This window comes from Scomber japonicus, chromosome 16 (assembly GCF_027409825.1).
Source record: "Scomber japonicus isolate fScoJap1 chromosome 16, fScoJap1.pri, whole genome shotgun sequence".
Taxonomy (NCBI): Eukaryota; Metazoa; Chordata; class Actinopteri; order Scombriformes; family Scombridae; genus Scomber; species Scomber japonicus.
In genome coordinates, this window is record NC_070593.1 from 12,858,378 (window position 1) to 12,872,658 (window position 14,281).

The 14,281-nt window shown below is 40.4% G+C and overlaps 2 protein-coding genes and 1 long non-coding RNA gene across 3 annotated transcripts in view; 1 reads left to right on the top strand and 2 right to left on the bottom strand.

Moving 5' to 3' along the window:
* The window catches only part of stxbp6 (syntaxin binding protein 6 (amisyn)), a 190,686-nt gene that overhangs the window by 162,018 nt on the left and 14,387 nt on the right, over window positions 1-14,281 (top strand). The gene's annotated exons all lie outside the window — the stretch shown is intronic.
* On the bottom strand, window positions 2,970-5,286 carry LOC128375646 (uncharacterized). Its single transcript, XR_008323097.1, has 2 exons — window positions 5,149-5,286; window positions 2,970-3,630 (listed from the first exon to the last, which is right to left on the bottom strand). It is a non-coding gene; the product is annotated as an uncharacterized LOC128375646 (long non-coding RNA).
* The window catches only part of aqr (aquarius intron-binding spliceosomal factor), a 46,701-nt gene continuing 38,984 nt past the window's right edge, over window positions 6,565-14,281 (bottom strand). The window contains exons 33-36 of the mRNA XM_053336027.1: window positions 12,521-12,606; window positions 9,058-9,232; window positions 7,615-7,725; window positions 6,565-7,030 (exon numbers count right to left, since the gene is read on the bottom strand). Coding sequence (XP_053192002.1) covers window positions 6,761-7,030; window positions 7,615-7,725; window positions 9,058-9,232; window positions 12,521-12,606 — 642 coding nt within the window. The 3' untranslated portion in view covers window positions 6,565-6,760. The remainder of the gene's footprint in view (window positions 7,031-7,614; window positions 7,726-9,057; window positions 9,233-12,520; window positions 12,607-14,281) is intronic.

A 14,281-nucleotide genomic window follows, 5' to 3' on the forward strand; every position in this document is an offset into this window, starting at 1 on the left:
TTAGTATGGGCCAGATAAAAATGGTAATTTACCATGATATTACTCTAAAATGTTTGGTCAAGCACAAGCGTTTCCTTTCCCTTATTTGTCATGATAGCTCAGGGCACACAGGGTTGAGTCATGGGGGTTGAAACTAACAACTGGCCCTAAAGAAATGGAATTAAACATAATCTAATGTCCGTCTGAAATAGATGCAGGGTATAAAAGCATGGACCAAACTTGACTTAAGTTCAGAGTTAAAGTTTCATGGCAGTTGATTTAACAAATTCAACAAAAAGCATGGGAGGATACAAGATTAGCACATACATATTAAAACAAATAATATAATACATATTACAGAAACTGTCTGGCAGCACCTCTGAAGCTCTGTAATGAATATATATATCTTGTTGTGGCAACTTGTTCATACTTCAGTTTTTATAGATTAAAAAAAAAAGACTGATGAGTTTTAAAGGTTATTAAAGGGAATTCAGACATTTTCTTCTAAACACATTAAATAGGTCATAAATGTATTTCTAAAAACTGTAAAAAGCATTTCAACCATTTAGATTTGAATTGTGGAGCTAGGCTTCACAAACTGTGTTTCAAGACTTCTGTGTTCAGGATTTAGTGGGCGGGTCTGAGAATCACTGTGCATTAGCATAAACCCGCCCCTGCTGCTGTAGAGGTATAAATACATTCAGCACACACTACTACTACTACAGTCTACAGTTGGCCATTTAGCTGAGTTAGCCACCGAGCTAGCAGATGAGCTAGCTGCCGAGCTAGCTGCAGAAAGCTCTCAGACTTACCGTCCATGTTTCTGGTAGAGGTGGTGACTTTGATTGACAGGTGACACTTGGTAGGGGGCGGGGTTTCAGCGGACTGGGCGGGCCCGCCCACAGCATTTGGCAGCAGAGAAAGTGGCTGCTTTTTACACAACTTTGAAGCCTAGTTTCATACATTTGGCGATTTTTTTAATCATTCAAATTTGGCAGGGTGGTTAACAACACATCTTTCTGTGGTATGTCAAACTCAGAACACATATTTATTCTTACTTTACACAGACTTTAAAGGCTTATTCTTTTTACCTTTTACCTTTTACCTTTCAGCTAGGATAGCTGTTTCAACCTGCCTTCAGTCTATTTACCAAGGTAAGCCAATTGCCTGTTTAGCCTGAAGACACGGAAGTTTTACTCATTAAATACTCATAAATAATATAGTGCAAACGTGATACATGTATTTTCAAAAATGTCAAACACTTCCTTTCAAGACATTGATTTGAAATCAGTTTTGCTTCTTGACATAATTTGGATAGAGTAACACTAAAATCATTATTATTCTTTCATTTATTCCTTAATTTAATTAACACGAATATCTATTAGTATTGACACCAGTAATAAAGAGACAAATCTCAAATATAAGAAATAGTCTGCAAATTAGTTAACAATTTTGAAGTTTTAGCCTGTGTGTAAAAGTATAGTTTTGAACCAAGTGCCATTTTCAGACATATCAGGAGTCTGTGCTGATAATATCATCACATTACCTTTGTTTTACTTTGCAACACCTATGTAAAGTATAATTTATCTGATATTGTTCAGATAATGTGTCTTCTGAGTTCTTATCACCTGCTACTGTGCAATGAACTTGCACTTGTCTTTATGCATTAACAATTGCATGAATGCAAAACTGGTGCAGGAAAAATAATAAAAAAGGCACATTATCCAATATACAAGATGGAATACTGTATCTCAGATGAATCTATAATCTATCGTTATACTAAGTAGACAGATCCGGTCCCCCTTCACATTCAAAGCTCTTCACCATGAACTCTTCACTCTTTCTTCTGGGAGATGGCTTTCAAAATTCAATAACTTACTCAGGCATAAATCCACAATTGTCAAAACTTCAGTTCAGCCTTCCAGCACTTAAAGCCACAGGGTCATACTTTTTCAAAGCATTTTTTTGTGAGAGCATTTCTATCTTTACTTCAGATGTTTTCTTTCAAATGTTCCTGAGTAGAAGATGGGGACCTAAACCTTGAATCAGGAACCTCCAACTGTTTGAAGATCTTTGAACCACTGGGTCATACCATGTTTTAAGTTTGTCAGTTTCAGCAAGAGATGATGACAATTCATATATTTTTTAGCAACTCTCTAGCACCTTCAGCCACTAAGTCATATTCCTTTCATTCATATTTTCTGTGTGCTTTTTGTTGTTTTGCTGACTGCTGAAAGAAGAACTTTGTAAGTTTGTTTAACTATTTATCTTAATCTAGTCCGTTTGTTTCTGAGCTTGTTCGACAAAATAAGTAATCTCAAAAAAGTCTGTGAAATGTTTCCTCTAAGTGTCTCTAGGTGATTGAAACCCTAATGTTTTACCTATTTTTGTTTTTTGTATCTGGCCTAACACACACTGTCTCCTGATATTGTACCTTATTTAGAAGAAACCGTACATATACCTTTTACTGCTTGGGAACATATCATTTTAGCCCTTAGAAATGCACACATTACCTTGTGTCCTTAGTCCAATAATAGGCCCTATGGTGTTATTAGTGTAGATTGTATCTTGGTGGACAGAAATGGACTCCTACTAGCTAGTAAATGCAGCAAAATCTAGCAGATAATGAGATGTCTTCCTGAAAACAGAGCCAAAAGGAGAGTGAACATAGGAGTTATTTTTGTCAGGTGGCCAGAAACTTATTTACTACTTTGACAACTTTATATAGTGTTGTGTTGCTGACCCAAGTGGCCCAAAAATCAATTAATGCTGCTTTAAGTTAATGTGTTTATATGAGTGATTGTGTATCCAGTGACATTTAGGCCAAAATGACATAGCAACCCTAAGTAAGAAAAAGAAGTTAAACAAAATTATTGCAGGATTATAGAAAGCTGTTCATATGTCTCTCTGTTTACCTTCGCCTTAAAATTTCACAACATGGCTTTTCTGTAAAATGCTCTATACAATAATTCAGTCAACAAACACAGAGGGCAAGTTCAAAGCAGTTTTAATCGCATTATAAGTTTCCATACAGTCATTTACAAGTCTAAGCATTGCCATTGTTAAATTGCCATTTTCTTTCTTATCTTCTCCATGCAGTGTCATCGTGAATTAAACAGCAAACACAGACCATGAGCACAAAGCCTATTTCCTTCCTCACAAACCCATACAAATTTGAAATCCATGGTTAATTACATGTTAACAGTACTAGTGGAATCCATTTTCCAGACCTCGTGGACCTTTTTGTTACATAAGTTGCTGGAAAGTTTCAAACTGTATTGAGTGCCAATCATCTCAAGATGTCTTCACATAAAACAGACATTGACAGTTTTTTTCTCTTAAAAGTGAATGCTTTTCTCTGCAGAAAAGCAAAAAAAATTGTGTTCAGTCCCATTGTTGTCAGGTCCTGCTCACCATAGGTGGATCTCAACACAGAGGCTTGCTGTGCCTCATGTTCTGGGCACATGTTCGGCCCAGGTTGGCCCCCTCTAAGAGTAGATCGGACAGTCGGTCTAGGCCCAGACAGGTGGTGAGGGGGCTGATGAGACCATAGAGTGCCCCTAAGGTGATGCCAAGGGGCCAGCCAATGCAGAGCAGAACCACCAACCAGATGATGCACCAAAAACACGAACCACAAGTGGCCATCCTAGTCTGGGAGAAACAGAAAGGAAGTTTATAGAGGCTGCTTCTCTACTCAAAGTAAACAGCGCCATGCTTTGCAGAGCCAAATGCATCCGCTTGAGTTAAGCAGACCTACAACTAATACTGAAAATTAATTTAAGATAAAGTGGTACTACTAAAATGCAACAATAGCATCAGAGTGTTCCTGTGAGTGGCTGTGGCACTTCAGTGGTGATGGGAGATTATCAGATTGTAACGTGCCCTGTTGATGATCTGGATGCACATGTCAGGATTAGGCAGTGGCCTTGACAAAGCATGATAAGCTGGCAAACCCAAGCAATAACTACCATGTCTGTGTTTGCCCACTGAGGTCAATGCAGCATTGAAGACTGACGCTGGCACATTAGTCAACCGCTAATAGCAGATCAGCACAGATAATGCATAACTTTGGTAATGAGCATTACTTTGTCTGGCAGCACTGATAAACAGCAGCCAGTATGATGTGCTGCTATTTAAAGCTATAAAAATGCCAGTTGTATTATCAGTGATGAAAAAACGCTAATTAGAGAATGCTGAGCAATGTGTGATTCCAGCCTACCTGATGATTTATGCATAGAATAGTGGTAAACATATTGCATGTGAAGACTTTTTTACATGCAATTTTTAAAGATAAGAATAAGACTGTAGCTTAAAAAATGTGGTAAAATCCACCAGAAAAATCTGCCCCAAGGCCCAGCCTTGGAGTTGAGATTTTAGAACTGATGGTTTTGTGAGTGTGAAAGTGTTGTGTACTGCCAAGCTGATTCCCTGAGCCTGTTTTAGCTGTAAGACACAATGGTCAGATCCTTCTCCCCTCCAGGCACTACTGTCTTAACTCTAAATAATGTGTAATTTCCTGTTGTGACATTACTGTCACGCAGGGTTGGGAAATAAATTACACATTGAACACGAGTGTGTCCCATGGCAGATCCCGTGCTTTTGGGGAACGCCCTCGCATAAAAAGAGAGAGAAACACATTTTAAAAAAACCACACACCAGCTGCTAAACTACAATAAATTCAATTTAGGAATACATTGAAATTATTACACAACCATGACAGTATGACTCTAACTTTCGTTGTGACATTCAACCTTACATGAAACATTCTGTACTTCCCTTAATTTCTTTCCTCATGCGCCTCTTATGACTTGCCGTTTTTAAAGTTAAAATTATTGCATTGCATTGTTTCTCTAAATTACCCAAATTCGATTTGATAAAAATGCCTAAAAACGTTGCAGAACAAAGGATAACCTCATGAAGCAAATTCAATACATTCTGTACAAACTAACAATTTGTCACCAATTCTAGAGAGATTTCTGTGAGTTTCAGCCTACAGAGGCCCATAACATACCGATTCTGCTCACGAACAATGTTGCATCAACAGCTTCACTGCATGCTGTTAGTCTTGGTGGAATATAGAGCCCATAGCAATGGTTAGAAGTGAGAGCTTTGCAAAGTAGCTATTAACCTAATGAATACCTGTCGTGTGAGTATAAAAGACATGTTCACCTTCAGCAGAGAAAGGTTCTGGAGGAAGAGTACTTGTTCTTCTTCTTGCTTGCAGCAATTCTTTTCAGCCTCCTAGATCGTCTTGTGAGACTTTCAGAAATGTCATGTGTGAGCAGTAGCCACTTCCCACCAGTTAGGTCTAATTTACTACAACAAGGAACCACAGGCAACTGAATTCACAAGAGCCCAGCTGGCAGAAAACATAAAGTTAGTGGCTGGAAGGCTTAACAGAGGAAGTATATTACACAATGAAGACATTCATGTGACTCAAGAAAAAGTAGGCCATATACTGTAAATGATAGAATATCATGCATGTTTGTACCATGGCTATATACAACTCCATTGTGGTAATACCCATTCATACAATACAAATTATGACTCAGCATCATGTCATACAGTATATTAGCAACATATAATCTTGTGGGATCTCTGCCAAAACTTTTGTGATTCATGGTTGCAACCTCAGCCGACAGAGATTATCTCTATCTAATCTTGCTTTCTAATCCTATTCTCAGTTGACACAAAAGCATAGCCTACTACTCCTAACACCCATGTGGACCTCGACCCAAAGTGCCCTGTTCTCAGAAGATAGAAAAATAGAGATTACATGGTTCCACAGTTGACTGGATGCAGAAAATGTGTCTCTCCACATCCATCAACACATGGTTCTCCATCAGGTTCTTAGCCTGGCCCGAGCTCCAACAGCTGTGCAGCTGACCTGTTCCCTCAGCCTGCCTGCCTGAGGTATGATGTAACAACCACCTCTGGTGCATTATGAAAGTATTTCCACAGTCTGTGTTTATTGCCTGCAGGGCTGTGGACTGTTTTACCCTCTTCATAATGTAAACCAAAAAAAAAAGACCCAGATTGGAACGTTCAGATGGTTTGCTTTGGTGTCAAAACATCATGCCTTAAATGATTTGCTCAAATTCAGCCGGGAAACCTCAACCCCAACACTGGTCTTGTAAATAAAAACTATTCTGCAGATCACTGCGCAGTTAGTCCTCCACACAAAATTATGAATGGCAGAGGATTTAAAGCTTTCTGGTTGAGTGACTGTGTACATCCACAGGGCAATTTGAATTCCCCCTGTATACCACAGACCCTTGGGTGAAGTGACTGACCTACAAATGCAGCTTAGTTGCAGCTTGTGTAGCTGGTATAGGCTGAGCCAATCACATTTCAGTTGTGCTTAAAGCAGAGGGGGGAAGCAGATGAATGGATAGAAGTATAGTAACAGACAGATTTTAACAAGGCTTAAACATGTTGACTATACACTGTATTTGCCTGTCAGAGTGTGTGTAAGACAAAGATATAGATTAGACCCTCTTACAGAGTATTATAAACTGTGGTAGATGCAGATATACAGAATACTAGTAGAACATCTCAGAGACGGAAGGAAGGATTTTATTTTTTTATGTTTTATTAAAAAGTACTAACTGTTACAAAATTGAATGTTTGAGGAAAAAATCTGGATCTCGTTTATCATTATAGCTTCAGTAGAAAAAAACAAATTCAGACTTCACACTAATCTTTTCTTAAGGGACAATCCACTTGGTCCCTTCAATAACCAAAGCCTTTAATTAGACAATAGTCCCAATATGAGCATGCTCTATGGCTCTTGCTCCTCTCCACTGTCCTCATCACTGTCGCTGTCTCTGCCAGGGTGCTCAGGCATCTTAGCATGAGCCACAGTATCTTGATTTCCGTCTCCTGACTTTGGCTCTGAGTTTGCCTCTCCTTCCGGGGTTTCCTGCTCCATGGGGGTCTCCTGCTCCATAGGGGTCTCTTCCTGTGGGTCCACAGAGCTAGCTGCCGCTTTCTCCTCTGCAGCATCTGTTGTGGTCTGTTGCGGAGGCAGAGCCAGTTTCTGCTGTTGTTGCTAAGAAGCCAAGGGAGAGGAAAATATTCAAAATGTGGAAGAAGAATGTTTCCACCTTTATTGTACAAAATATCAAGTCTAGGTTTATTGTACTGGAAAATATTATGCATTGAGATATAAATAACATCAGAGAAAATGTTCTCTCAACTCAGTTTTTGTTTCTTTTCCCCCTCTTTTACATCATAATCCTCTTTTTCAGTCAACACAAGACCATGTGTAACACTAAATGGACAGTTAAAACATCAGTTGAGCTCCACTGTTAACATTCACTGTTAATTCTCCACATGCACAACAGTTATTTTACATCTGACCCATTTACTGTGCTGCATTAAATTTTAAAGGTTAAAAATACCAAAATAGCAACCACAAAGAACAGTTGACTGTTTGTAATGTAACGACTTAAGCTAAGGACAGTGTATGTTAGTAGATGTAAAATAATAGGAGTACAAGTTTTAAATAGCCTCGGGTGTATCATAGATAATAAGATATTACTGTAAGACAGCAATATCTGCACTGCTACTTGATTTACAGTAGTGTATCTCCTCTTTGACACTATACATTATTGTTTTTATTCAAGGTTTTACCTGTCTGTACTTCATGGAGGTCTGGATCATGTGCATGTACATATTGTACACTAGGTTGGCCATCTCTGGCATGTTCTTGACAATCTGGTCTGGCTGTCCAGAAGCATCTCTCTGAAGGGGAGAAACCAAAAATCACAGTTAGAGAAAGATTGTTTGGAACTCTGGATGTGATGTGAATGGAATGATAATGAAGAATCTGTGTTGTTTGGTGCATCTCCTGGTAAACAACTGATCTGAGGCAAAATGTGCAGGGAAATTACAATTCACTTCAGTCCCACCTCTACCTGCTTATTATTTGAAATCATTTTTTCACTTGCTGTCTCTAGTGATCACAGCTCACACACATTCAAACACTTGACTAAAAAGGAGTTGAGAATGCAGAGTCCGTAATTTGACATATTTAGTATGCAGACAGAGTCTTACTGCCTAAACTGAGGAGTGAGGCGAGCAGAATATTCATTTTGCTGGGTTGTTGCCTCCTAAATCCAGGGGTGATCCTCACAAGGCCCCTTTGGGCATCATGTCAAAGTGAATACACTGACGGCTTCAGTATAGTAAAACTTAACTGTGCATGGTTTTATTGCTGTTAAAACATTAGTGCTTTAATGTGCTTCCCAATGAGTAACTGTGATTAGATACAGTGCTTTATCGTCTGTCCAACAGTCTCCAGTAATGCTGTAAATATGTATATATTCATAGAGCATTACGTAGTAGTGTTATAAAAAAAATAAAGGATAACTGCTTCTGAATCAGCACCGTTTAGTTGCCTATGACAGTTCTGTCAAGTGTTGCCAGACAAAATCTGACTTTTAATCTGCATCTGCATGAAAGCAGCAGGGGTTTACTGACTCCAGACAGAGCGGTTAAGCAGGGGCCGCATGTGTGTGCCCAAAAGAGCTGTCCCCCATGGGAATGAACACTCTAGAGTCAGAGGAAGTGTCAGAGGCTATGGGGTATTTTAGACACCCCTGTTGCCACACACGCCAGTCAGCGAGACACAATGACCAGACAGTCATCTCATGCTGGCCTGGCGGGATTTAGGAGAGTGGTTTCGCCTTCTGACCTTCGGGGGTTAATTATAGCCAGGCTTGTGTAGTGTTTTTTCCCATGCTTGCAGATGGCCCCCACAGAATGCTGTTAACAGAACAGGGCCTATGGGTAAAGCTGCAGTAAAGACTACGGACCAGTTAGGACCAAGGGGAATGAAGATTCCATTCAGAATATAGAGGCAGGATTAGACAAAAATCAGGGGGCCGTGGCAGCAGTGACTTCAAGGGTTGTAGGGGGATGGTGTTGGAAATAGGAACTGGTGTGGGGGGAAGTAAGCTCAGTTCTTATCAGTAAATCTGGAGCTTGAGTGCTTCATTATCAGCCAAATTTAATGGAGTAGAAGATTATTGTGCTTCAAGAAGCTGGCGTGTGCATGTGTGTGTGTGTACGTACAGGCTGTTCCTGGCTGTAGTACTCGTGTGGTCGGATGTGCAGCTGCAGTGGTCTGGCAGTGAGCTGGTTGAAGGCAGGAGTCAACTCAAAGCAGTTCTGAAACAGAGACACCCGGGCAAAGATGTACAGACCCAGTCTGGCTCTTGACATGGCTACCACCAGACGCCTCACATCCCTGTGGAGTTAAGAAAAAAAAGAAATTAAAATTGGTTTGATACAAGGGATAAAAATCAAAAAGAAATGGTGAGTACGGGGGAGGAAAGCGTGAAATTGTAAGAGGAGAAGAAATCATGTGCAGGGGCAAAAACCACAAAGTAAATGGATTAAAGTGGAAGGATCAAGCAAAAATTGTAAAGGAAAAGAAAAGGTAGTGTAGGAGGAGAGAGGTTTAGTGAAGTATAAGTAGCAGAAGGTGAGGGGCACAAATATAGAAGCTAAAGAATAAAGGAATGAAAGGCAAAGGGCAGGGATAAACATGGCAGACAACAAGAGGGAGAGGTGGGAGAATACAGGAGAGGGCAGATGGGTTACATTTTCTTGCCATCCAGTAGAATTAAGGGATTAGAGACAGAGGAGTCATTTCCCTGAGAATGGAGGAATCCCTCTCAGCTTGCTGTAATTGCCAAAGTGGTTGTTAACCTGCCACACTGAGGAGGAATGTTGCTCAAAGCCTGAATACCGAAGTTATTTGGACACATGGTAAGATAGAATGTGTAGTGTATGAAAAACTATTCTCACAATATTGAAGTTGTATACAGTATACATGGTGAAAGATTCTTGACACATTCAAAAAGCCACAAAAATGTGCTCTTTAACAAATGGAACCAATACAAAATAGGAAAGAGAGGATGTAATAAAGCTCTGTATTGTGTGTTTTAGGTGTATGAAGAGGCAACCTAATGGAGCTGTGCAAACTACGACCTGTTGGTTTATAGAGATCCATAGAGCATGGAAGATGGCAGATCATTTGAGGGGGAAGAAGTCTTTGGCTTACTTAAGCTGCTCTGGTGATACTGAAAACAGTCTTTGATTTGATGTAGAAAATTTGGCGCACACACACACACACACACACGCTTGTGTGCACGCACTGACAAAGTACACATGAACACATACACGCACTGAAATGCAGTCAAAAAATGTGGAATATGTCCACCTGAGCACTTCATGAGATTAAGAGGATTAATCCTTGCAATATGCATGATGAGCTCCATGAATATGTGGAAGGGGGGAAAAAAAGCTTATGATGGGAACAATTGTGCTGGTTTTATGAGTGAGTTAATGTGCACAGCTTAGATTTATGTAAAAACTGCTGCACATTTCAAGTGAAAAGGGGGTGCATGGTACAAAATGAAACTTGAAAGCAAAATGTTTCCACAGAGACAAACTACAACCGCCTACAACCAATGAGCACACAGCTCTAGAAGAAATGAGCCAATCGTGAAGCCTGATAGCCTGTGGGCATGGCACTACTAAGAGATGCCCACCTGGGCTGTGCTGTGACATGGCAGGGCAAAGTGGATGAATACTGTGTGTGCGTTTGTGTTCCCACATGTATGTGTACATGTCAGAACATGTCTGGATCTGGGCATCCCTGTCAAACAGTGTGTTCCTGCATGTGAGCGTGCCTGTGTGTATCAGCAGGAATGCTTCTCCTGTCAAAGCAAGGGTCAGCTCATCATATGGTCAGCTGTGTCCCCGTGGTTGTCACGGCAGCAGATTGCCACAAGGAGAGATGTAGGAAGAGAGAGGGGGTGGGTGCAGGATGAGGACTGTGTGGTAGGACTCAGTGGTGCACCAGTGTGATCCCAGTATAGGAAAAACACAATGGACAGCACAATCACTTCCCATGAATCACTGCCTTTCCAACCAGTCAACTAACCATTCATAAGTGTCAGGGACCACAAAATATGAATGAATGTAATGAATGAATATAATGTTAAAGCAAACCAATGAAAAATGGGATTAAGAAGACATATACTATCATTTAAAATGTTCTGTTATTGATTTAAACATTAGGCCTAAAGCTCCTGACAACATGGTTTGAAAAGTATATCTCTGTAACATCAACATTTATTTAATTAATTTCTATAAAAAATATATTAAGGTTTTATTCATCAAGCTTTAATACTCAGGAATTCAACTAATCTGTGGTTTGATTGCATTTGATGTGGCAGCATAAACAAATATATAAATTCAATGTCCTTGTCTTTTTAAAAAACTCAAGTCCTTAACCAGCAGGATAGAAACTCTTGTACTATTCTATGTCCCTTCCGTTCGTAACTGGGACTGTAGCACGCACTGTTGTGCAGACGCTCTTGCCAACAATCCCACATGGAGTGGGCTCAGAATGTGTACAAGGCAGGGCGTAATATCCACTGTAAGACAAGATCAAATGAATGATACTGAGGGCAGAGCAGACGCTGCCAACAAGATAAACTACCACTTTCCGTGGCCACTGCACTCCTCATTCTCAGCTACATCAAGTCATTACTTTATCTGTGAGATGAGGAAAGAACAAAATAGAGTTTTTAAGTGTTTTCTGTGCCAGCTAAAAATGACCAGGCCCAAGGAACGACTTATTATTTGCACTGGGGATCCAATTTGCAGACTGTCCAATGTGAGGGCGAGTGAATGCACTGGCAGTACATCTGCGATAAAGCTGTGAACAGTGCAATTCCAATAGCAGCTACTGTACATCAAAAGGAAGAGGCCAACATGGCAAGCTTAATTACTGTGGAAGAATTCAGACTCAATTGTCTGGTATTAAAACGTGAAGCATATTAAGTATGAAGAGCACACCAGGATCTCATGGCAGCAGAGGAGTGAAAGGCTATTTCACCACAAATCAATTCAGTGAAATGAAGAAGGAGGTGCAGAACGATAAAGAGAGCAGAGGACAAGTCTTTTAAGAGGAGCAGCCAGCAAGGGAGTATACATGAGGAGCTAGCAACGGGACATGGAATGAAAAGACATATCTACCGCTGGAGTTGGGTTAACCATCACAGCTCTTAATAACTGTTACATGGTGGGCCTTTAATCAGAGCACAGCTCTTTGTTTTATATTCTCCACCCAATCATCAGAGCACAATGGCTTCTCTTAAACAGGACAAAAAGTACAGTCAGCTACACAGACATGCTGCTGTCCTGAAGCACCCTTTATCCTCTTTTCTGCCTCAAATTAAGCTCATGCATACTTAAAGACAGCCACAGTGTTTTTGTCTTCTTTTTCTTTTAGCAAACTTCATACAGTAGTTACACATGAACAAAAAGAGAAAGCCTCCTGAGAGCAGCTATCTCAAGAGAGTTAAGTGCCTACATTTTTGCAGTGTTGTTGCCCATGGGGAGGTCTATCTTATGTGTAGTTTCTATCACAGCATTAGTACTTTTGTAGTAGTAGTATTTTTGTAGCAGAATAGCTGCTGACAGTGTCTATTTTAAGTTTTTCTACTAACGAAGTTATTACCTGAGGTGTCCTACGGCTTTGGTGCGGACCAGTGAGAGGATGATGTAGTCATTCTGCTGACCCTGGAACCTGTCGACTGTTGTCACCTACAAAGACACAGACATATTCATTAGTGAGCATAAAATCACACAAACACACATATATATAAATAAACACACAAATATCAGAGATATGCTAAATAAGCTGTTGCAGCTCATACATTTAGCAAAGTAAATGAGCTTGTGCATTTTGGGTAGGTAGAGGGATTTAGCTGAAATGTTTAGAAACATGAGTGAGACTGCTCTCCGTCTTAAATTCTTTATTTCATCTTTTTTATTTTTTTTTGAGAGACGAGCGAAAGTGCCTGTGTTTTCTTGTTATTGCCGTTATCACTGTGGGCCACATGGGCAGCCAGCGGGGCTAATACGGCTTAGAGGGCATTTGCCACCACTAGCCTCTTACCTGGGCCCCTGAGACTCAGGGCCAAGGTATTGGGGGGCCACGCTACTTGACTGGATCAAAGATTATTTCATGGAGACAGAGAACAGATGAGAGGTGGCTCTCTGTGCAATGTTTTTTCAATGCAGAAGGAAACCCATGTCAGCCAGTTTTCTTTTATACCATGGTAATCCTGTCTTGCTGAGAAACATACTTATTCCCGTAGATGAACAGAGCTATGTTTTGAGTTGGTAAGTGCTGTTACACCTTACATAATAAAGACATTCCACTGCACTTGCATTTTAAACCTGATACAAAGTCTGGAAAAATGAGATCAGATGCAACCCTGTAAAAATGGAACCCATAACACATACAGTACTTGCTCTTTGTGGCATAGCGCTGGCTATAGTCTATGTCAACATCTGTGGAGTGTATTGTTGGAGTATGGTATCAAAGGGACTCATGTCTTACTGTCAAAACACCAGTTTCTCATTCTCCAGTGGATATAGCCTAGACTTTCTGTGCATCTTTAATGCTAATGGAAACCTAGCTTGAAGGAATACTGTTAGCCTAAACCTTTTGAGAGAAAGACTACACAAATATGTCCCTACTTTCTACTGTACAGACAATACTGCAGTGTGGTTATATAGGCCACATGTTGAGAAACCCAAACCCCAGCAGAAAGCGGCCTTTCCTCTATAGATCCATTTTCTAAAGTGGATCAATAGGACATCAGCCACTCTTGAGAAGCCACACTGTCAACCGATGAACCAGCCATGGTGAATAAATCATCATGTGGCTATGGTTACCTCCTATTGGCTAATGCAACTTGATTCTGAACCCCCCATTTGCCTAACCTCCAAAAACCTGCTTTTGGGAAAGGAGTGTAGGGGTAGAGTGTGTCTGAATGTGTAAAAGACAGAGATGGAGCTAATGAGGTAGTAGACCAATATTTATTTACGTCTCCCTGTTGCTATGTAGAACAGATGCAGGCAACAATATGTTGGTTTTATAACAGCATGAGCTGTTGGATGTACGTTCAAGTCTAATGTTTAATGTTCGAGTCACACAGCCGTGGTATGCATGCACATGTCCACACACACACATGTTGCACACACAGACACACTTCACTTCAATGCACCCTCCATTCAAGTAGGCCACTAACTGTGGACTAAAGTGGCCGACTATACAACATAGTTTAAAGTGAAACAGTGCAACTTGTTTTGCAGAGAAGGGGTGCTTAAGAGAGTGAGTTATTCTTAGCCCACAGACAGTGACAACGAAGCCCAGATAAGGAATCTCCCCAAGGCACAGCATTTTGCATGGTGTTTAGTTATTTATGAG